This window comes from Triticum aestivum, chromosome 7D (genome assembly GCF_018294505.1).
Source record: "Triticum aestivum cultivar Chinese Spring chromosome 7D, IWGSC CS RefSeq v2.1, whole genome shotgun sequence".
Taxonomy (NCBI): domain Eukaryota; kingdom Viridiplantae; phylum Streptophyta; class Magnoliopsida; order Poales; family Poaceae; genus Triticum; species Triticum aestivum.
Window position 1 is genome coordinate 519,913,854 of NC_057814.1, and position 23,470 is coordinate 519,937,323.

Consider the following 23,470-nt stretch of genomic DNA (forward strand, 5'->3'; position numbering starts at 1 on the left):
GCCGAGGGAGAGTTCCGTCAACACGACGGCGTGGCGACGGTGATGATGACGTTACCGGCGCAAGGTTTCGCCTAAGCACTACGACGATATGATCGAGGTGGAAATCTGTGGAGGGGGGCACCGCACACGTCTAAAGATCAACTTTGATGTGTTCTAGGGTGCCCCCATCCCCACGTATATAAAGGAGGAGGGGGAGGCCGGCCGGCCTCATGGGGCGCGCCAAGGGGGGAGGAATCCTACTCCTAGTAGGAGTAGGTTTCCCCCCTTTCCTAGTCCCACTAGGAGGAGAAGGAAGGAGAGGGAGAGGGAGAGGGAAAGAGGGGCTGCGCCCCCCTCCCCTAGTCCAATTTGGACTCCTTTGGGGGGGCGCCACCTCCTGGCTGCTGCCCTCTCTCTCCCCTAAAGCCCACTAAGGGCCCATAACTTCCCGGGGGGGTTCCGGTAACCCTCCGGCACTCCAGTTTTATCCGAAACCTTCCGGAACAATTCCGGTGTCTGAATAACATGGTCCAATATATCAATCTTTATGTCTCGACCATTTCGAGACTCCTCGTCATGTCCGTGAATTCATCCGGGACTCCTAACTACCTTCGGTACATCAAAACACATAAACTCATAATACCGATCGTCATCGAACGTTAAGCGTGCGGACCTTACGGGTTCGAGAACTATGTAGACATGACCGAGACTCATCTCTGGTCAATAACCAATAGCGGAACCTGGATGCTCATATTGGCTCCCACATATTCTATGAAGATCTTTATCGGTCAAACCGCATAACAACATACGTTGTTCCCTTTGTGATCAGTATGTTACTTGCCCGAGATTCGATCGTCGGTATCATCATACCTATTTCAATCTCGTTACCGGCAAGTCTCTTTACTCGTTCTGTAATGCATCTCCCTGTGACTAATTCATTAGTCACATTGCTTGCAAGGCTTATAGTGATGTGCATTACCGAGAGGGCCCAGAGATACCTCTCCGATACACAGAGTGACAAATCCTAATCTCGATCTATGCCAACCCAACAAACACTTTCGGGGACACCTGTAGAGCATCTTTATAATCACCTAGTTACGTTGTGACGTTTGATAGCACACAAGGTGTTCCTCCGGTATTCGGGAGTTGCATAATCTCATAGTCGGAGGAACATGTATAAGTCATGAAGAAAGCAATAGCAATAAAACTAAACGATCATTATGCTAAGCTAACGGATGGGTCTTGTCCATCACATCATTCTCTAATGATGTGATCCCGTTCATCAAATGACAACATATGTCTATGGCTAGGAAACTTAACCATCTTTGATTAACGAGCTAGTCAAGTAGAGGCATACTAGGGACACTCTGTTTTGTCTATGTATTCACACATGTATCAAGTTTCCGGTTAATACAATTCTAGCATAAATAATAAACATTTATCATGATATAAGAAAATAAATAATAACTTTATTATTGCCTCTAGGGCATATTTCCTTCAGTACCTAGTTAATTTGTTATGGAATATTATCAAAATTACGGAGCATAAAGGATATCCAATTTTGAAGGAAATAGATCTTGAAATTTTAGGGCGTAATCACCTTGTCCGTGTGTTCTGTTAAGCAAAAATATATAATTTTAGGATGTCATCCCGTTGTTTTTTTTTCATCTGTGCATTATCTTCTCTACGGTCGGTTTTCCTGCCCTCCTCACCCCCACGTTGACTTTCCCCTCCAAAAAAGAACCCCTCGGAGTCGGGCACTCTGCTCTGCTACTTCGCTCGTCCTGCTCAGGACGGCCGATGACCACACTGCCTGAGAATGCGACCACTCGAAAAACGGCGGCTATAAGGAAGCCCGACCCTTGGCGCAGACCCGTGCTCTCGAGAGGCGTCAGCGTCGAATCTCTCAGCGTTGTATCTTTCCATGTTCAAGCGCGAGTTTTAACATCGGGCACGGTCCTAAGGGGTTGCATGCATCTTGTGGATTTACTGGCAGTGAAAGAGTAGATAAATCTAAGTTTGTAGGAGACAGACTGAAGGAGGCAAAACACATAAACAAGTCATCTGATGAAACTACTTAAACTAGGGGAAGCCATCATGTCCCTCGCCCAGAAAAATGTGCATGTTCTTTCCTGGAATATGAAGCTTACTCAGCTACTGCAGGACTCTCTTGGTATCTCTGAAACTCGACATCCGTAATTTGCACCTTCTCGGAGAGTTTATCATTCATGTGGGATGTGGGATGTCCACTTGTTTCGTCAAAAAATATGTGAACACATGTGGGCCTCCCAATTATATTATGCGACAGATGTGGATGTGGATGGGGTTGGGGTTGGTCTCTTCAGTTATGGTTGTCTAAGGAAATAGTTTCCTACTTAAAAAAATATGGCAATTCAGTTATGGCTATTTGAGCGGAATAATTTTCCTACTTTAAAAATGTGGCAAATTGCATTTTCATTAGAGATGGTTTTGCAACAAATTGTATGAGCGAGTGGTTCATATATTTTAAAAATCAAGTTGTACAATATTTTGATTAGGATAGAAAGGTAAATGCATTGGTTGGTTGCTTCAAGAGTTAATAACGAGCATGGTGCCTATCAGTTGCATGCCCAACAACAGACATTATATTTTTGTTCTGTGGTAATGCACGACATTCAGTTATATGTTACAACGTGGCAATGACTTAGGCGACATCGGATTTTCCTTCTTGGCTCGGTGGCGCGCGGGGGGGGGGGCATGGGTGGTAGACGCTTCCTCCCCCTTGATGGTGGTGGCGGATCGGCACAAACACATGGGGGAGGGGATCAGAGCGGAGAGCGGGGCGGTTGGTTGGGGACTCCTCCTTGAGGGTTCGTGGGGCAGTATGGTGTGAATGAGAGAGGGTGCCATGGCGAAAGTGAGGTGGGCGTCATTCGGTTTTAATGTAGAGGCCTCCAGCAAGAAATGTTGTGTTACGACGGAAAACCAAGCGGGAAGGGGAGGGTCCCGTAGTAAAGGGGAAAGATTTTTTTGTGTTGGGCCCGCGTGTTGGACATAACTTGACGAATAGTTTCGAGAACCACATTCCCCTCCCCCATATGGTCTCGATTTGGGGGTGCCCAATCTGTACAGACGTTGAATTTTGAGGAGCCTATTGGGCGCCTGTTTGATGTGCAAACACGCTTGGACGTATGAGGAGAAACAAACTTCTACATTGGAGACGAGCTTAATTATTTATTTGATCTTGTTTAATGTCCAAACACGCTCGAATGCATGAGGGAGAAATGAGCTTCTATCTTGGAGACGACTTTAATTACTCATTTGATCAAATTATATGCACTATAGTACGAAGCAATGCACATGCTTTCTACTAGTAGAAAATCAAAGGAGAAGAAAAACGTGGAGGAAAAAAAACGAATGGGAGGTGGAGGCCTCGAGGCGGCAGAAAACTCCCTTTAGAGCATCTCTAGGGGATCCCGTCCTCTAAAAATGGTATACGGTTTCCCCTAAAATGAATTTACGACAGTTTGCGGTGCAATTTGTATGTGGGCAGAACATATCCCATTTAAACTGAGTAAATTTACCAAAACGTCCCTGTTAAATAGTACTTTCTTCGTTTCTAAATATAGGGTGTATAGTTTTTGATGCGGAAATTAAAGAACGCATATGGAGGGAAAAATTTCACAAGCTTTGAGCGAGATTACACCTGACTGACTCATATAAGAAAATAGAGGAGCTTACTTAATATAAGGAAATGTAATTAAATCCATAAAAAAAATTATCCAAACGAATGATGCAGCACAATACACCTTATATTTCGGATTTTTTCCTCAACGGAGGGAGTATAAAACAGCAGGAGGAAAGAGCTCGCGTGGCAGCGGCTCTGGCAGGCAGCAGCTCGCGATGACGACTCCGGCTCGCACGGCGGCAGGCAGCAACTCGCGCCGACGGGCAGCAGCTCCGGCAGGCAACAGCTCGCGGTGACGACTCTGGCTCGCACGGCGGCAGGCAGCAACTCGCATGCCGACGAGCAGCAGCTCACGGTCGCCGCAGCTTGCGGCAGGCGGCATGCAGCATCTCGCGGCGGAAGGTGGCGGCTTCGGCTCGCGCGGAGGCTGACAACAGCTCACAACAGCGGCAGCGGCGGCAGTTCACGTGGCAAAAGACCGTGACAAGTTTTTTTTTTTTTTTGCGGGTGGACCGTGACAAGTTTTCTTGCGCCAACCGTTTCTTATTTTAGAGACCTCTGCAGAAAGAGGGGAGGATCCCGTACATATAGCGAAAACGGACCGGACTTTGCAGGACTCTGTAAAAAAAATTAGCGGGCGGCCGATTTTGCAGGATATACTCGGGCAGAAAAAACGAGCTTGTCCGACGGCCTCTTTTGCGGGATCCGTTAGAGATGCTCTTAGAGGTAGAGATTTCACTAAAAAAACAATGACGAGGGTATCATCATCACCATCAAGACCACCGCCGTGGCCGGTGGCACCTACGTAATCCGGAATTAAGCGCGTTTAATTCTTCGCCGAAACAGCTGAAAGTTTCCCTTCCTCTGCACGCTTTCGTCCCTCGGCCCTGCGCTGCGTCTGCGTTGGTGGCTTGCGACGCATGGCGCGAGCGAGCGAGTGCGATCTTCAATTCGCGCCCTTTCCGTCCGTCGCCCGCCCCCACCCTGACCTGCCTGCACGCACTCGACGACGCAGATGGCATGCGCCGGCTCCACAGTATCTCTCTGGCATCCACATTCCACTTTGTGGCAATCTTTTCCGTCGCCGTCGCCGATCGGTCGGTCGATCGCAGCCGTCGGTGGCACCACTGCTCCGTCTCGACGAAACGGTCGTACTCGTACGAGACCGTAACCGTTCGATCAGCCCTAACAACCGGGGTCTGGTAGGTTACCGGTAAAGTGGAATTAATAAAAGACCAGGTAGTAGTACGTGTACTACTAGCACACCGAACCACTTTATGCACGGTCGCACGGCTGCGTCCGTGTAACTTGTGTCTCTTGTTCAAAGATCGCGTGCAAAAGGAACTCGGAATGGTCCGTATGGAGCAGCTGATTATCTATTGTTTTGATTTGATGAGCGGGACAAGAGGACACTTGATTTGATTCGGTCGCCTACACACACACACACTGATTTTGTTTTTTAAAATGAGCTTCTGTGCACATGTGTTTCCACGGTCCACACCAAACGCCACCTAACTACTCTACTCGCAAGAGGTCACTCTGTATTTTAAAACAAAACCCAAAAAAAACATACCGAAAATGAACCAAACCAAGCGAGCAGTCTTTGTTGCTCCAAGGACAGACCCGCTGACACCCCCCCCCCCCCCACACACACACACACACATGCCCCGACGGTTAAACCCACGGCAGCTCGGATCTGCGTCCCTCTAGTCCTTGCTTGCCGGCGTTGTTGGACGCCGTCGTTCCAAGATCCCCGCTTGGTTCGCCTTGTCGCCCGCCCTACCCTGTACGCCTCAAAGTCTCCCCCTTTTGCCAGATCCTATGCTCGCGGGTTTGGAGGCGTTGCCACCCTCCGACGGCAGGTGCAGCCCCGCCAACCCCTTCCTGACATGGTGGTTCAGACCAGCGTTGGCCTCCCCATCTTCGATTCCGGACTCGGCGGCTATGGGATCGCTCAGCCTCAGGCCAGGGAGAGATCCCTGCTCGGCTTGCCGATGCTGGCAGCGACGGCGCCTGCGGGTGTCGTTTTCCTCCTTGGAGGCGCTGCCAAGGCCTTCAACTGCGCCCCTCTTCGAGCTCAGGGGAAACCCTAGGTCCGGGTCCCTCGGACCGGATAGTGACGGTGTCTCGGCGTCGTATTCCTTCTTGAAGGCACTATCTTGATCGCTCGCGGTGTCCCCGGTTTTGGCTCGGATGATGTTGGAGTTCTCGTTGGCTTGGCATTGCCGCCCTTGGCTCGGGTCTGGTAGGTTTAGCTGTGTTGTATCCTCTGTACGGGCTGAGCATCCCTTGTCCCCCTGCTCCGGGCACCATGTACACGCCTGCCTGCGTTCGTGTCATGTGTTGTACCCCTGTGTACTCATTCTACCCCTTCTATCAATGAAATGATACGCAAGCTTTGCGTATTCGCGAAAAAAAATCCCAGGCAAATCCTTTTCCAGTGAAAGAGCAGATAGCTACTATTTATATCGAAACAAGAGGATATCTTGATTCGTTAGAAATATTTTTTTATTAACATTAATAAGTAAAAAATAATATAACTAAAATGGAATTGGCAATTTCACTTTCCTATTTCTGAACAACTTATGTCATCAACTATTTCGTGTTTTCAAAGTTATGCCACCAGCGTTCACCCTAAGCCAGGACCGAACTCTCCATGAGATTCATAGTTGCATTACTTATAGCTTCCTTATTCATAGACAAAGCAGATTTGGAATTGGGATTATGGTTTGGGTATGGTATGAACTTTCATACCGCTTTGAATAGGGTAACGCTATTCTAAGCGTGAGGGTAGAATAGTTTATTCTACACCCCCTGGTAACGCTATATACAAAATCTAGTAAAATGATGTATAAAATGTAGTTATTCAAAATATACAACCATACAAATAGTCATTTTTTATACATGAGCTAGAGCCCCGTTAAACACATCCATTTTTCTTGTAACGTAGTTATATTTATCTTCAAAAGTGCTAAGCACATACATAACCATCTAATCCATGCATGCATATATACTTGTATATACTTATATTCTCTTTGTATAAATAGGTATGTGTTTTGAGTCATAATTTTGTAAATTATTACACATCATTTTCAAATTCGCGTCAATTTGGTTTTATGGTATATACCTAAACCATACTGAGATAATTTGATATATACTGAAACCAAACCATCTTTAATACCATACCGCATTTACTGAAGTATTAGTATCATACAAATTGAAAAACCGTATAAACTGAACCAGTAAACCGGATAAACCAAATGCACGGAGTTAGCAAGAGGATTCCCAGCCCTGTTATGGGCTTCCGGCCCATAAAGCCACATGCGCCAACACGAAATGCCAACAAAACATGCGCCAACTCCGTATAGAATGGAAGGAGGCACAGAGAAACTGAAGTGAATTGACAGCAGGCACCAAAGCTTAAGATCCTGAACTTTTTTTTTTCTTAACGATCTTGATCGTGACAGAAATTCAAGGTGAGCATGCAGCCTATCCCTTCGCTTAGTATCAAGATTGATGTCCTGGATTTTAACTGCTGCTGAAACTAGAAAACCAGTGAACGTTTCCTTGCAATCGGTTTAGGGCAATCCATCAGCATTTGAGACAAGGCAAAACAAAATTATTCTGTAGTTTTAAGTGTACAAAGCACAAGGTATTATTGATCATCGTCAATGCTACATCTTACACTACATCCATCTTCCTACGTAAGTTAATCAAAGTTATATGGTCCATTCCCCTCTACAAAACTGGAGCTTGCTCCGCGGCAAACTGAAAGCCTTTAAACATTATTACCAGGAGACAACTGGACCTCGTCCAGGAAAAATAATGCTGATTGCTGGTCACTTTGATCCTCTAATTTGAGCCTTTACCACACCTTACGCTGCCCAAAGCTCGAGTGGCTGGCATAAACTAGACAGATCTGGGGAATGCCATGTTTCTACAAAAGAGGGTGATAGTTTTATCTTCCGGACAAAATCCTGGTCATGACATGTTCCTTTGGTGAAGAGCATACTTGACGACCTCATAAAAGGAAATGACAATACCAACTGATGGTCCAGCACGAGCGACGCGTGGACCAACACCAGTGAACAAGCCTTTTGGACCTTCAGACCTAGCAGGATAAAATAGATCAGAGTGGAATGGGCAGCAAGTGGATTACAATATGTGAAGGATGATTCTATGACTACAGCTACAAAGTTTGAATGAACAGAACTTTCCAAGTCAAGACCTCTCTAGGTTAATGACTTGGAAAGGCAACACAAGAAAAGGCTCCAACAGGACATTGCACCAAATTTTTGGAGAAAAAAAAAAAACAAGAGCAATCATGAAACTTGATCCAATCCACTTCATCTCCGTTCAATGATTCAAGGGATATATCATAAATAAGCAAGCCATGATTTTGTACTAGGCAAATTGGATCATGAACATAACTAGCTAACTGATCCTAAACCCTTTGCAAGGCTATGGGTCTCCCACAAGAGGAGCTTCCACAAAAATTATGAGGTGGCCAGAGGGTGTGGATTGATCATTTGTATGTAAAGAAAAATTCTAAACAAAATTTGACGACATTAGCACAACATACATCCGTTATGTCTCAAAATAATGAATCCAAATTCCATCTACAGCTCAAGAAGCAAAAAGGGCAATCTAACAATGAATTATACGAGCATGGTGCTATTCATTGCTGTTCACAGTTTGAATTGTCTTTTTCCTCACATCATGCCATGATGGATTTGGATTAAAAGTTATGCAGCATTATTGAAGTGCATTGTGTCTGCCTCTTTCTTTTTCCAGATATTTTCAAGACTTCCAGATGTGTATTTTGGCAAGCTAGTGCATTAGTACATATGATGTGCCTAATGCAGCACATATGTCCATGGGCAACGGCTATGGATATTTATTTAATTATTTACACTAGATACATATCATGATATGTAAAGATTTTTCTAGAAAATTATTTTCACAATATGAATTTGTTAGGTTTTGTAAATATATTCCAATAATTAGTGTTTCATACTTTCATGTAGCTTTTTGGGGAAAGCGGTGTCCAGAACAGCTCCTTATGTAAACTAGAGGGCACTGACGACTGTTAAGTTTATGAGACCTGGTTGGTTTTTCAAGTGGAAATTGCTATTGCTTCTCTGTCAAAGTTCAGTAGATACAGGAATGCTTTTATATTATGCTCTGACTGACCCATATTGCCCGACACAGCAAGCTAGCCCAAGCCCAACTCAAACAGCTGACTAAATCATGGCTCTAATTAACATACAAGCTCAGTTGACAACTGTAGGTTGCGTGTCGGCTACAAAGCAGAAATGTAAATTTTTACTTGTTTGGAACGAAATGCTTCTTAAAACTTCACAGTATGTGGAAGACATACCTCAATATATCAACTAACGTTTGCCTCGTGGTCATTCTCATTGCCTTCTGGGCATCCTTCTGAAATGAAAAAACATACGCAAATTTTAATGCAAGGCGATGAAAAAAAAATGGAACATATGAAATTGACGGCAGGTAAAAATGAAATGGTGCTTCATGGGGGTCATGTTTTTTGGAGCAAACCTAAAAATAATGCTCTCATGACTATTTCCAGAATAGTACAGAAGACAGAATACAGAAAATATGATATACACAAACCTCTATCTGTCTCCTTGTCTTGGCAACATCAAGAGGGCATGTAACACCAGCAGCAAGACTACCTGCTACAAAGCCAGCAGCAAAGTTCGCTCCCAACACACTAGCTGCGTCACCGTCCTCTGCAACAAGACCAAGCAGCTTTCTTCGAATCTGCATGGTAACCTCAACAAGATAAGATGGATACCAAAGTAACTGTTAAATGGTTTAGCATATCTAAAACATGAACAACATGGACTTACCGGCTCCAGCGTTGACCAGCATATAGCAGAGAATGGAACATCCCGAGCAAGCTGTGCCCCCACACCCGTCCATAGAACACGATAGTTTTGCACTGCTTCAGCATTAAGTAATTCATCAATCAGAACAATTTCTTGCCTCAAAAATAAAGAGTTCAGGTTGTTGGAATGAGGAAAACAGAGCAAACTACTGGAAAATACCAAATTTAAAAATGAAGAACATGATTGATATTATGATGTTAAACATAAACCAGTATGCTAATACAAAATGAGAACGAATTATACCAACATACCATTCTGACTTGGACTTGCATGTGGTGAAAGAACACCAAGCAATGTTTTCCACATTCCAGGAGGCTTTACTCCAGGCTGAAATTCCTTATACGCCTGTTAACATAAATGGTTACTTGATTGGATATTCAAAACAGATGTTCTTTTGCCCAGATAAAAACATGTCGTCTCTTCACAAAAATTTGCACGCGGTTAGAAGACAAAAACATGTTTGCTGTAAAAAAATATAGGAGTAGACTTTTGAACTGTTTTACTTTTTTTAGTTTATTACTGCTCACCCGGGGGCACACCAAAACACCATCGTCCTATTTGGTAGCACTTTCAATAAAACGAGAAAAAATATGTATTACATAGGCCCCTAAAATTGTGCAAACAAAACTGTCCTCAAGATTTATCTCACATGAAACGAAATATACTAACTGGATATTTACCTGCATCCGTGTCCTTGCCAATTCAATTGGGGAACAAGCAATGCATGCGAGCGAACGTGCAACTGATCCTGCTACTAGTGGGGCATATGGTGTCAACCCAGGAGCATTGCTTCTTGTAAAATCTTCAATCTTGTTGCGGAATATGTCATAGCAAGGCAAATATATTCCAACCTGTTTGAGATCAAAAACATGATCATGGACAACATTGGTTTAGGGTGTGTTATACATTCACTAAGATATGAGAAACTGAGAGTAAATCAAGGCGTCCAAAGGCGGTCAACCCCCGCCTTACCGCCTAATGTATGCTTAAGCGCCTAAGGCGGAAAAAGTTTCAGGGCGCCTTACCACTCAAGCACCGCCTTACGGACGCCTTGAAAACGATCAACAAATATGTGCAGGCTAGATGATATCTGCCTTACTTAACAGACAGAATGTCTGAGGACAGAAGACAAAAATGGAAGTGTTTACATTGTTTAGGATACAGAATTACTTGCTCATACAAACTATTATTTACATATGCAGATTAATAACAGTTTCATATATGGCTTCTTCTATTAAGATGAGTTATACATGTATCAGCAGATCTGTAAAAACATCGAATTTATTCCTGAAAAACAGGTACAAATGACATGGAGAAGTGCAAGCTAGTGCCTACTCCACACATACCTGAGAGGTTGGAGCTACTAATATGATTATACAGATTTCACAGAAGAAGTTTTTTTTTAATAATAACGCAACAAAAAGCACAACAGAATGCAGTGTGACAGAGCAAGAGACTCACAGTTGGTATAGCTAATGCCAAGCCAGCATTTGTACCTCTCCATAATCTACCAAATCCTTCCTGAAACAACCGATTAGCAAATATATCAAGTATCAGTATCCACAGGATGTTAGTACTAACATAAGAAACTAGCAAACGGCATTTGCGCTGCATTACCTGTCTAACAACTTTCAAGAATACATCAACTGTTCCCTTGTACTGAAAGCAATCGGGTGGGCAAATAGGTTCACTTCCCAAAATGATACCACGTGTGCATGATGGAGAGCATCGCAACTCAGACAGTATCTGGAAAGAAGGCATAAGCAGCATTCCTCTAGTAAGCACAAGAAATAAATAGGTTATTTGTTTGATGGCTAACCTAGAACAATGGAACTGTTGAGTTCATTCAGACCATTAACATGAATAAGCATTAAATAAATGAAAAATTCTTATTATGTAAACGTGAATAACTTTGGTTCTGGAATATGATCGCAGTTTCAAGAGATTTCTAATGCCCATTTTCTTCCTATGCACAACCCCACTCTAGATTACATTCCAAGAAACACTACAGTAGATTTGAAAATGCATGTAATTAGAAATAACAGAGTTTGCCAATTGCAAACAAAATCAGCAACAAGGTGACTAAACCAACATGCTTTATCTACCTACGGAAGGATCAAATCTGCACCGTTATTGAGAATAATCATCTTGGTTTCCATTCCCAGTATCTGCGACATTGTTCACATCCCAACTCTAGTTGCTTATCAGTAGAGGATTAAATCACCTGTCAAAATTATCATAACCTCTCCTACCAGCCTGTGGTACAGCTTATCCGGTCGTTTTTCTAGCATAATGATATAGTGAATGCTATATGTATTCTCGGCCCCCGTAGTTCATTCCCAAACAGAGAGATGGCTAAGGCGACCCACCTTAAATACCATGCTGTGCAACCACAGAGCACCCTGATGAAAATTATCACCACTGCTTGTTGAACAAACAAACAAGAGAAATAAGTAGATGTGTAGCATTTCCGACGTCTAATGAAATGCATGTGGTCTACGTTGGCGAAGCGATTCCGGTAGCAAACTTAATCCGCAACACAAGAAATACTACCAGAAGTTCTAGCCAAGGACGAAATTTAACAAAACCAAGTTCTGAGGTAACCTTATTTTTGGCCCAAAGAAGCAATCTCCTACATTGAAAATATAACTATCAATACACACACTGGATCACACCAACTGACACATCAAATCCCACAGTGATAGCACACAAACCTAATCTACAAATGATAGAGGCTTACACACACGACGCCTCTTGTCATGCGTACTTCAGTTTTCTGGCTTCAAAAGGGTATATGGGATCAACAGAAAGCGATCCCCCTTTCTTGCAGAATCGATTGTATCATCCACACTTCAAATTGGAGGCAGCAAAAACGAAACACAAGCCTACAGAAGGGGTCGGATTGCTTACCGCATCCGGGCCGAGCGCCGCCATCTGGGGTGCTTGGTAGTAAGGCACCCCCGCCGCCTGCGCCTGCAACCTCGTCTGCACGGGGAGACGAAAACCACGACCTATTAGCCACCACGAATCACACGAAAAGGATACCCCCGGATAATAGACAAACTGGGAGAGCCCGTACCTTGGCGACGTCGAGAGGGTTAACGATGATGGCGGAGATGAAGGCGGCGCTTGCGGCGGAGAGGGCGCGCTCGGCCATCCCGAGCTCCTGGTCGGCCACCACCGCGGGCGAAGGGCCGGGTTGGGGAGGCTGCGAGCCGGACGTGGCGGCGGCGCCGCCGGAGAGGTCGATGCGCGCGGCGGCGGCGGTCATCCAGGCGGGGAAGCCGCCCCTAGAGCCGCCCGCCATAGCTCCCAGCAGCGCGGCGGAATCAATACGGCGGCGGAGGGGAGCGCGGGGTCGAGGTCGCGCGGGCCGTGCGGCGGTGGTGGTCCCTCTCTCTGTGGAAGGAGAGGAGACACGAGTCGAGGCTCTCCAAGAGAGGAGGGGAGAGGGGGAGGGGTCGGTGTTTGGTTCTAGAGGAGTCCTTTGGTTGACTGTAACACCACATTTAGGTCATCTTGGAAAAGAAAAAGGGGAAACATCATATGAAAACCAACGTTTAGTGAAAACCGATGAAAACCACGCAAAAATGATGTTTTAAAGTTTCGAAAAAATGTTTAAAAAAATACGAGATGTTGAGAGGATGATATTCTATTGCCCTGCAAAATTTCAAGTTCAATCACAGTATGACATGTGAGCCACGAGAAAAACAAAATCAGTATTGAATAGTGTCAAACAGTACGTCACTATTCATTGTGGTATTTATCTTTTTCATAGCTTATCCCGTAATGTGTTTTAACTTGAAATTTAACATGACAATAGAACATCATCCTGTTAACATCCCATATTTTTTTTAGATTTTTTTGAAACTTTCAAACATGGTTTTCATGAAGTTTTCTTTGAATGTTGGTTTCCGTATGATATTCTCCCCTGATACATGCCCAATGCTGGTGCTCAATTTTTTTAAAAAATATGCCTTAACTTTTGCTACAAGTAATTCAAATACACCCCACTTCTAGTTTTTTCTTTTTCTGAGGGGAGCCAAAACTTTATTGATCCTTTTGGACATTTAGATGGATACAAGCTGGGTCATGGGGTGAGATATGCCACAAGTGACGACCCTGGTCAAGGGAGAGAGAGAGAGAGTATTGGCTAGATTGTGTGCATCAGAATTTGATGCTCTACTTTTAAAGATAAATTACAACTATTAGCATTGGTACAATTGTTAAAATATACATCACTTGTTGTTGGCCAAAACTAATTCAGCTGTGGCGGTTTCCGTCAAAGTGAAACTTCATCGGCGCCGCCCAATTTTCGTTGTCGCGGACACTCCGTAGGTCGCCCCCAGACCCGACATCCGTTCATGCCGGTCGAAACATCCCCGCGACCCTCTTCATCACTGAAGAAGCTTGAAACACACCATTTTTTTGGTCATCTGTTGCAGATGCTCCAACAGATCCCCTTTCCCCAATAAGTTTCTAGTATCGGGGAAGTTGGGTCAAAAAAACAAGTCTAGCAGCTCCCATTCTCTCTTATTGATAGTCACCAGAAAACTAGTCCTCTCTCGGCCTTCCATTAGTGCACCATCGCCGCCGCACCACCGTTGCTGCCACCCGCATGTCGCTGACGTCCGCACACCGCCACCATCGTTGCTTGCCCTCTCAGCACCACCACTAACTATTGTGCCACTGTTTCAATAGCCAGGTTATTTTGGTGTTTGTTGTAACACACTTTTAATTTTAAAATTGCACCTCGTGATTTGAAACAATGCTTTGGGCCCATGGTCAAGAACTTTTAAAAGAAAAATCTAAACCTTTGGTTTCTATCGGAATCGTTGTTGTTTTCCGGACAATCTGGAAGAGTAGAAATGATATATGCTTCGCATGCAAAAGAATCAATGATCCTGTTGCATTGATAGCTATGCTTTGTTAGATTAATGCTTGATCAATATTGCAGGTAAAGCTGGAAAAATCCAAGGGTATTGAAGTGGGGAACAAGACTGATAGAGCAAATTGCTAGTGAGATGTTCAAGGGGATGCAAGGGTGAAGACCTAGTGTAATGAGGCTATGTCGATCCTCAATTTGAATCCAACGACAGGAGTTGCTTTGGGGGAGACTTGTGTGAAATCTCACATCAGGTGAGATCAATGAGATCGATTTTTTTTAATCTACATGTTCAAACATTCTAAAAAAATGTTAGATAAACATCAATGGTTGATGTTCAACCTCAAAAAGTTTCAGCTCCTAATTCCTACATTAATAGAAACAAAAAGGCAAAATTGAACATGAATAGTGTCAAAGTACTATTCACTCAAAAGCTGCCACTATTCACATTCGAATTTATCTTTTTTGAATCTCCAAATGTACATCGAGTTTTGAGTTGTTGTTTTTTTGGAGTTGTAGACATACCCCCACATGAATGTTGTGAAATAATTTCATATTTTTTTTAAATGTCTAAATATGATTTTTTTGGGGTTGATCTCATGATCTCACCTAATGTGAGATCTCATACAAGTCTCCCCCGAGTTGCTTTCCTCCTCCCCGAAGAACTTCACCTCTTGTCCTATGAACTTGTAAGATATGGTTCGTTTAAGCCTGTTTGCACTTCAATTTGGACGTAGTCCCTTAGCTGAGCTTTAGCCTTCCCATCTATGACTTTCTTTGTCTCTCTAGGTTTTGCAAAAAAAAGTTTCAAGTAAATGAAACCAGAGGGAGAGGGGCTCTTTTATATAAGAATAATAAAATACAATTGGATGTATTTTTTCTCAGAAGCACCATCTAGACAAATTCGGTCGACTAGAAGAAACGTGTTCTATAAAGATGAGTAGAATCTAATGGCATCTTCAAGGACATCCCCTACTTTGTTCTTATTTGTCGAGATCAGACAGACTGAACAAGAGAACTGATGCATGTCGACAATGTCAAAGGTCCGCTCTCACCTTACCACAAACACATTTACCAAGTCGTTGTGTAAGGGCATCTCCAACGCTATTCGCTACCTCCAACGTTAGCCCTCCAATGTTCACAGATATGCTCGGACGTCGAAAATTCCCTAGTTTGTCCTGGAATTAAGGGGAGAATAGGGGAGTCCGGACGTGTCTACGGCGCCAACTCAGCCTTAGACCTCATTATTCGCAAAAAAAAAAAGGCTTAGACCGCATCACAAGCCCACTTTCTCCCCCCCCCCCCCTATCTCTTCTCTCTTCTTTGAAGAGGGGGCTTATATGAAACTTGTAAATGTCCTAATCTCAAATGTCGATCATGTTCCAACTAAAAAAGAAAAAAACAGCACGTCATGTTTTTCCCATAAAAACGTGCCCGAAGCTCCGAATCTCTGGGCAGTAATTCGCGATGAATTGCAGCTTTTTTTTTTTGCATCGACGATGAATTGCAGCCTGATTCGCTCTTGATTACGTGGATACGATGGATCAACGTATCCATCCATGCATGTACATCTGGTGTGCTCTGGAATCTACCGAGCCTGCCAATTTTCATCATCTTTACTGAAAAGGAAAGAACCATTTGTTTTTTGGAATGAGGAAAGAACCTTTTGATCGTGCACTGTCGCATATAAGCCGGAGTGCTCGCGCCGGGTCACGCGAGGAAACCGACCGAGTCTCCACGGCCGCCGGAGCAGCGTGCCCTGCCGGTGCCGGAGAAGGCGGTGACGCGCCTTTCCACGCAGCCAGCGCGTAGACAGCCCGGGGCACACAACGGTCAAAAGACCCCTAGAGGCATCCGAGGTGGAAAGGTGGTCCGGGGCTCCACCACGCGCCGGACGTGACAAAACGGCACCGCGCCCCCTCCTCCTCCCTCGCCCACCAAATTCTCCGGCCCAGACACTGACCGGCCGCGCCCACGCCGCCCAAACCGGCCGCACACACACTCTTTCTTTCACACTCCTGCGGAGCTCAGTCCTCAACTCCTGATCCCCACCTCGCGGCGCCGCCGGGTCCGGCCATGGCGTACTCCAAGGGAGCTGGCGGCGGCGGGATGTCGGCGGTGGACGCCATCCTCGCGGAGGCGGCCGACCTGGTCGCGCTGGAGCAGATCGCCAGGCTCAACACGGCGCACCTCGCCGGCCTCGACGACTCGGCGCTCCCGTCCAGCCTCGAGTCCCGCTTCCGCAAGCTCAAGTCCCTCCCCACCGCCCCCGCGCCGCCCGCCAAGACCCTGGGCCGCAGCTCCACCGCGCCGCCGCAGCGCCGCGGCGATCCTCCTGCCGACCCGCTCCCGCAACCGCACGCGGACCCTCCCTCGCCCACACCGGTCGCCCCGGCGAGCCAAGAGCAGAAGGAGCAGCACCCTCCGCCGCAGGCTGATCCTCGTAAGACGAGCGTCCCCGCGGCCCGAGAAGATGGCGACGAGGAGGAGGAGGACCTGGAGCGGCTCTTCGGGGCAGGGCGCGGCCGGCCGACGCTGAGGGAGCGGAACAGGTGCAGGGACGACGACGGCTCCCTGTCGCCGCCGCCGCCGCGCCAGGCGTGCTGCTTCCCCTTCTCGGCCAAGAAGGCCCTGCAGAGGGCCCCTACGGGGCGGAGCAGGAAGGACCGCGTCGGAGGAGCGCCGGGCGACGTCCTCGGCATCGACGCCGGCGAGTGGGGCGACGAGAACAGGAGGATGGTGACGGAGCTCAAGGAGCAGCAGCGCAAGCTCAAGAAGGCGCTCGAGGAGCAGGTCAAGGTCAGCAGGGAGACGGCCAAGATGGCGCGGTGGGTCAAGCAGGCATCCGCGCGCATGACGCACACGGACGCCATTGACGACCCGCTCAGCGACATCGACGACGACGACGAGCTCATGTGAAGAGACATCTGCTCTGCTTTCCTTATGTTCCAAAGCTTCTGCTTCATCTTTTCGGAAATTTCCCTGGCTTGGACACACAAACTATATATATGAACGTTTAGGTTGCAATGCATAGTACTAGCTATATATGAGTTGGACTTCAGAAAGAAGGATATAAATTCCGCTGTTTTAGACGAACAGAGGTGTGTGGAAATGTTGGATCTTCTGTTCTTGTTTCTTACTACGAGTTATGTCTAAAATCGCAAACCATACCCACCATTACATGCACCAAGGTACAGAACTTGACAAAGATATAATCTGCCTAGTAGTAAATTCAGTACAAGTCCAAGTTGGGCGAAAGAATAATACTGGAGAATTCAAGAGATTGCAGCACACAGACAAACACAGGGACAGTGACACTTAACCTTATTATTTGATCCCATTTTGAGTTCACAGTCTATTGGCGGAAGCAGAGGGGATGTAAAGTGAAGACAAAGAAAGTAGCCCTATGAAAATGGTTACAGAGAATCATCTGAGTTGTCTACTTCCGAAGATGATTGTTTTCATAAGCTATCCTGATATACAAGTCAATGCCCAGTACACCTAATATTCTGAAAACCACCACGATGCAGTGTGGTTCAGGAAGAGGGCAATGAATGGAATTCCAGACTTATGGTACACTTCACCATCTTTTTCCTTGTCCAGATCCCCGAAAGTCTCCTTTTAACTGTTTCCTCGACTACGAAATCTGAACTCCAGCACAAAGGCAAGCACAGATCAGGTGATCCTCCGTCGTAAATGAAGGTAACAGCGATGGGCTGTTTGTTTGTTTGCATACCTGCATTGTGGAGCCAGAAATATGCAGGCGCCGAATGATATGAACTTATGCTCCACCTCAGAGCTCCAGTCTTAACTAAAACTGAGGAAGAATCACTGTTGTTCTGAATCTTGTGATTGCTGGCCCCATTATTATTCCACAACAAACGATCTCCATTGGAGAAAATGCCAGAGGGAGATTCTCCAGATTCCATGAAACGCAGTACTCGGACTAGAACTTTCTGTGTGCAAAGTACTTGTTGTCTCATGTTCTGCCATTTTAAAAAGGGCCAAAGTGTGAGAACTATACCTTCAAATATGAAAATGAGCAAGTGATAAATGAAAATCTGCACAACACTTATTATACTTCATAGAAGTTGAAGCCGTTCGAACACCTTTTGTTTCAATTCAAAGAAATCAGGAGCGCAGGAGCTCCTCAATTTGAAACATAGTATTAAGTTGACGCCTAACCTTCCTTGTCCTAATCAAGGCACTATTTAAGCTGTTTTCATCCTATTCAGCAAGCAACTTATATAAGAAAATAACCACGTGACACATGTGGTAAGCAATCCAAACTATTCAATAAAAAACTTATATAAGAAAAAAAATATAAAGGGGCAACTTCATGCAAAAGGACATCTTAAGTGTTACGAGATTAGTAAAGCCGAAGAACCATTTATATGCCAATTTCAGAGTAAATACAATCAGCACACTTACATTTTACTTTTACAAGAGATCCATCAAGCATATGCTAGCAAAGTAGGGGTTCTTGTAGTTATAGACATTAACACAAGAGCCACTTCAGAGCTGCTGGGGTTCCAATTTCAATAATCTGGCAAAGCATGCGTCAACCAATACATCCTTGAAAACCACAAGAAAACAGCTGCAAAAGTGCAAATGAAACACTTACATCCCATTTGATCCATTGTAACAGACGCATCATGCAACATTTCCCTAGCTTTTCTATCCGGGGTACAACCAGCACGCTCCATTTCACTATATATTTCTGAAACCTATTCAAGAAAATGAGAAAACTATTTCAAGCTCGTCAAATTATCCAGGCAGGTAGATTTCTCTAATGGTTCAAAATATCAATAATACATATAATCATAATTGGCACCGTATCAAGAAAATTAAATCTTCATTAGCTAAGGAGAGAGTTGCAATTGCATGTCACCAAAAAGAACTCTTCTATAGTTAAGAGTTAATAGCTGGAAAAAAAACCATAGTTTTTACCAAGTAAGGTTTTCTGTCGGCAACAAAGCATATGGATATTTAAGCAACTGAAGTAATAAAAACTACAAATACAGCAAGCGGACCTTCTCATATCTTTTTACTCTCATGAAAGCCTTCATTAGAGTAGTGTAAGTCACAACATCTGGGCTCATACCCTGAGAAAGAATAAGTAATGGTAAGAGAGTGCGAAGAAAGTAAAATCATGGCACCCAAACAAGAACCAAAAAAATAACAGCATTCTCATTCAGGAGAAAGTACATACACTGTCCTTGATATGCTGGAATACAGCTAGTGCCTCCACGTGCCTTCCAGCCGTACTAAAAGCATTGATTAACAAATTCAACATAACAAGATTTGGTTCAATTCCTTCTGCCTCCATCAATTGAAGAACACTTACAGTTTGTTCACACAAACCCTGAAATGGGAAAGCCAAAGCAATATGATGCGCACAAGATGAAAAGGACAGACAGGAATTGATGGTTTTGAGATCAGCGAAAAGGCGACTAAACTGACAAAACTCAATATTCATGCAAAGTTTCAGTCAAAATAATTATTCATGCACAGTAGCAAGCTATGCCAAAGTACTCACTCACAGGTAGCCCTGAATCAGCTAAATCGCTAAACTAGATGGAAAATAGTTCATGTAAATCAGCTCAAGGTAACACAAAATGCAAAATCTACCTAGCAAATATAGTTGCCTGTAATGGTACTGTAATTTCTCGATGTAACTTCCAGAATGTCAAGTGCTAAGAGGCAGATATATATTGATGTCAACGGTACCAATTAAGCTTCTTTTGAAGGAGAAAACAACTACAATGGCTATATTTCAAGATTTTTATACTATTACAACCATATAGTAGCAAGTAATGCCAAACTACTCTCTCTTGGGGCATCCTGTTTTGGATAAGCTAATGTACCACATGGCAAAAAAGAAGTTGCAAGTTGGCTCACTTATGTTTCTGCATAACACAAAATGCAAAATCTACCTAACAGATGTAATTATTTACCATGGCAATCTTATTGTTTGATGTAACCGATTAAAGCAGAAAAAGTTGGACTTCCAGTGAATTAATTATAGCCGATCACTATTCTAGGACCAGAACTACGGTTTATGTTATTAATTCTTCTGGAGACTAACATCATTGTTTTGACAGGAAATCTTAGCATGCACTGGAAGATATTAAAGAACATATCATTTCACTATGAAATTGGTTTGCTCCATTTCCAGTAGCACTTACCTGTTGAGCATAAGCGTTCGCCAGGACGCAGAAGATACTAGGCGAAAGCTGCAGGTTTTCAGCTTTAAGAGCAGCTACACATTCCTGGGCATCGCGAAAATGGCCATACTGACCGTAAATGTCGACCAAAACTGCATATATTGCACCACTCTCCTTGAACCCTCGATTCCTCATTTTATCAAACAGCTCTTTGAGCTCATCCCACTTCCCTTGCTCCCCCAACCTGCTGATGATCGTAATGAAGATCTTCGGGTCTGGGTACATCCCTTCCTCCTGCATAGCAGCAAGGAATCGCAGGGCACGCTTCATGTTCCCAACCCGACAGTGCCATCGAATCAAAGCGTTCCACGTAGCAATATCCGGCTTGATCCCCTGCCCACGCATTTTCTCAAACACCCCGCGCGCATCGGCGAGCTGCCCGTACTTGCCGAACGTATCGATCAAGCCGTTGTAAATCTTAACGTCGAGCTCCACCCCGAGCTCCTGCATCTCCAGGATGAGGTCGGTGGCCTTCTTCCACATGCCGCTGTCCCTGTAAAGCCGCACCAGCGTGCTGTACCCGGCGGTGCCGAGCCGGACCCCCCGGCGCTTCATCTCGCCGAGGACCCACCAAGAGTCCTCGAGGCGGCCGGCGCGGGCGTAGGCGTCCAGCAGGAGCATGTAGGTGCGCCGGTTCCGCGCGACCCCGTCGTCGGCCATCTGGAGGAGGAGGCGGTCGGCGAGGCGGAGGTGCGCCCTCGCGAGGAGGCCCTCGAGGAGCGCGTTGTAGTGCGCCGCGTCCGGGCGGAGCCCGAGGTGGCGCATCTCGAGGAGGAGCGCCTCGGCCTCGAGCGTGCGGCCGGCGCGCGCCAGCGCGCGGATGAGGCGCGCGTAGGCGGCCGCGCTGGGGCGCATCCCGGTGGCCTGCATGTCCGCGAGGAGTTGGAGCGAGCGGGCCAGATCGGAGCCCGCGTGGGGTTGGATGTCGCGGTCGTAGGACTCCCACGGCCGCTCCCGGTGGTGGTCCGGCGCGGTTGAGCAGCAGGCGACGGCGATGGTGACGCCGCGGCGGCGGCAGCGGCGGCCGATAGTCAGACGCTGGAGGGGCGGAAGCTGCGGCGGTGGGTGAAGATGCCGGCGGACGAGGCAGCAGGCGTCCATGGACATTGGAGCGCGCGCGCGTGCTCGCTCCCGCTGTGGTTGGGTTGGGGCCGACCGGGGGAGACGAGTGATTTGTTTTTTTTTTGAGAAACGAGAGAAGAGCGATGGACCGGGGCTATACGTGCCAGGCACAGCACGGCCCAACCAGGCATGCCATCCTTTTATTTTCACGACTAATTGAGGAGTACTCGTTGCAAAGATCACTTCAATCCTCCTGGTTGCGACAAATGAGGCACATGCAGCGCGCCACTTGTCACAACGTGGGAGTTTTCCCTTTTTTCATAGATCAGTTTATTCAAATCGTTTTATCTCTCAAACCATGCGTTCAAATCCCGAACCGCTTTCACCGTTGGATTCCTCGCGTCGAGATCTTCAAAACTAGATCCCATATTGATAGGTTTTGACGAACTTTTTTTCACGAAAAAAACCGGATGAAAAAACCGAACGAAAAAACCGAACCGGGAGCACGGGGTTTTTCCCTTTCCGAAAGAGGCATGCCTGTGTCTCTCACGAAATCACAACCGTGCCTCTCGCGGAAGCAAAACCGTGACTCTCGCGGAAGAAAAAAAGCACGTGTTTTTTCGTTTCCGAGAAGGCACGGCTGTGACTCTCGTGAAAGCACAACCGTGCCTCTTGCGGAAGCAAACCGTGACTCTCGCGAAAGGAAAAAAAAAGAGAAAACGCATTTTTCACTTTCCGAGAGGCACGGCCGTGACTCTCGCGAAAGCACAACCGTGCCTCTCGCGAAAAAAAAACAGAAAACACGTTTTTTCACGTTTTTTTCCTTTCCGAGAGGCACGGACGTGACTCTCGCGAAAGCATACCCGTGCCTCTCGCGGAAGCAAAACCGTGATTCTCGCGAAAGAAAAAAAAACAGAAAACGCGTTTTTTTCCTTTCCAATAGGCACGGCCGTGACTCTCGCGAAAGCACACCCGCGCCTCTCGCGGAAGCAAAACCGTGACTCTCGCGAAAGAAAAAAAACAAAAAACGCGTTTTTTTCCTTCCGGAGAGGCACGACCGTGACTCTCGCGAAAGCAAAACTGTGCCTCTTGCGGAAGCAAAACCGTGACTCTCGCGAAAGAAAAAAACGCATTTTTTCGCGCAATTTTTTTGATTGAAAAGCTAAGGAAGACCGATGGAAAACCAAAACATCGAAAAAAACCGTTTAAAAAGCCGAAAACGCGTGCGGAAAAATAAATAAAAAACAAAATCCGGAGGGAGCGCCCGAGCGCGACACGTAGCGAATGGCTGAGGGTGCGCCAAGCGGCGCTGATCGTTACGAGGCTCCTGAAGGAGCGCTCGTTAACTAGTTGCTCTCTATTTTTGAGGCTATATAACGATTATTTATTCAAGCTAGTTCAAAGGGGAGGCTTGGGATTCAGAGATTTTGAACTTTTCAATTTAGCTTTATTGGCTAAACAGGCATGGCGGATCCTACAGTCCCCTGACACCTTGTGTGCTAGGATTATGAAAGTTGTTTACTTCCCCACTAGAACAATCTTGTCAGCTGAACTTGGTAACCATCCATCAAAAATTTGGAGAGCACTTATAGAGGGAAGAGATATCTTACGCCAAGGTCTGATTAGGAGAATTGGTGATGGTTCATCCACCAACATCTGGCTAGATAACTAGATCCCCATAGATGAAAATATGAGGCCAATAGTGTGCTTGTCGGTTGCCCGGCCCACTTTTGTG

At 45.7% G+C, this 23,470-nt stretch overlaps 3 protein-coding genes across 6 annotated transcripts; 1 reads left to right on the forward strand and 2 right to left on the reverse strand.

Annotated features, from left to right (window-relative positions):
* Positions 1-7,257: 7,257 nt before the first annotated feature.
* On the reverse strand, positions 7,258-13,038 carry LOC123165786 (mitochondrial carrier protein MTM1). 2 transcript variants are annotated; one of them, XM_044583519.1, is made up of 10 exons: positions 12,641-13,038; positions 12,472-12,546; positions 11,179-11,307; positions 11,023-11,082; positions 10,242-10,412; positions 9,813-9,906; positions 9,523-9,617; positions 9,284-9,433; positions 9,027-9,085; positions 7,258-7,757 (listed from the first exon to the last, which is right to left on the reverse strand). In XM_044583519.1, the coding sequence occupies exons 1-10, from the start codon at positions 12,866-12,868 to the stop codon at positions 7,628-7,630; spliced, it is 1,191 nt and encodes a 396-aa protein (XP_044439454.1). In that variant the 5' UTR covers positions 12,869-13,038; the 3' UTR covers positions 7,258-7,627. The 2 variants fall into 2 exon arrangements, with proteins under 2 accessions (XP_044439454.1, XP_044439455.1); XM_044583520.1 differs by having other exon boundaries at positions 9,523-9,614; positions 12,641-13,036.
* A 3,250-nt stretch (positions 13,039-16,288) lies between these two features.
* Positions 16,289-17,574, forward strand: LOC123165460 (nuclear receptor corepressor 2). The gene has a single exon (XM_044583110.1). The coding sequence runs from the start codon at positions 16,523-16,525 to the stop codon at positions 17,363-17,365; it is 843 nt and encodes a 280-aa protein (XP_044439045.1). The 5' UTR covers positions 16,289-16,522; the 3' UTR covers positions 17,366-17,574.
* Positions 17,575-17,758: 184 nt separating this feature from the next.
* Positions 17,759-21,987, reverse strand: LOC123165459 (pentatricopeptide repeat-containing protein At5g42310, chloroplastic). Of its 3 annotated transcripts, XM_044583107.1 has the most exons (7): positions 20,635-21,981; positions 19,659-19,811; positions 19,480-19,551; positions 19,071-19,173; positions 18,878-18,992; positions 18,183-18,432; positions 17,759-18,092 (listed from the first exon to the last, which is right to left on the reverse strand). In XM_044583107.1, the coding sequence occupies exons 1-5, from the start codon at positions 21,778-21,780 to the stop codon at positions 18,985-18,987; spliced, it is 1,482 nt and encodes a 493-aa protein (XP_044439042.1). In that variant the 5' UTR covers positions 21,781-21,981; the 3' UTR covers positions 17,759-18,092; positions 18,183-18,432; positions 18,878-18,984. The 3 variants fall into 3 exon arrangements, with proteins under 3 accessions (XP_044439042.1, XP_044439044.1, XP_044439043.1); XM_044583109.1 differs by lacking the exon at positions 19,071-19,173 and having other exon boundaries at positions 18,878-19,043; positions 20,635-21,987; XM_044583108.1 differs by lacking the exon at positions 18,878-18,992 and having other exon boundaries at positions 20,635-21,984.
* Positions 21,988-23,470: the final 1,483 nt, after the last annotated feature.

Bases quoted from the DNA above. Each gene is read 5' to 3' on its own strand.
- LOC123165786 (XM_044583519.1), bottom strand. From the start codon at position 12,868: ATGGCGGGCGGCTCTAGGGGCGGCTTCCCCGCCTGGATGACCGCCGCC. The intron at 12,547-12,640 runs GTACGGGCTCTC...CTCCCCGTGCAG, and splicing joins ACCCTCTCGACGTCGCCAAG to ACGAGGTTGCAGGCGCAGGC. The intron at 11,308-12,471 runs GTAAGCAATCCG...CCTTCTTTCCAG, and splicing joins CGGCGCTCGGCCCGGATGCG to ATACTGTCTGAGTTGCGATG.
- LOC123165460 (XM_044583110.1), top strand. From the start codon at position 16,523: ATGGCGTACTCCAAGGGAGCTGGCGGCGGCGGGATGTCGGCGGTGGAC.
- LOC123165459 (XM_044583107.1), bottom strand. From the start codon at position 21,780: ATGTCCATGGACGCCTGCTGCCTCGTCCGCCGGCATCTTCACCCACCG. The intron at 19,812-20,634 runs GTAAGTGCTACT...TTCCCATTTCAG, and splicing joins CGAACGCTTATGCTCAACAG to GGTTTGTGTGAACAAACTGT. The intron at 19,174-19,479 runs GTCCGCTTGCTG...TTTCTTGAATAG, and splicing joins GAGTAAAAAGATATGAGAAG to GTTTCAGAAATATATAGTGA.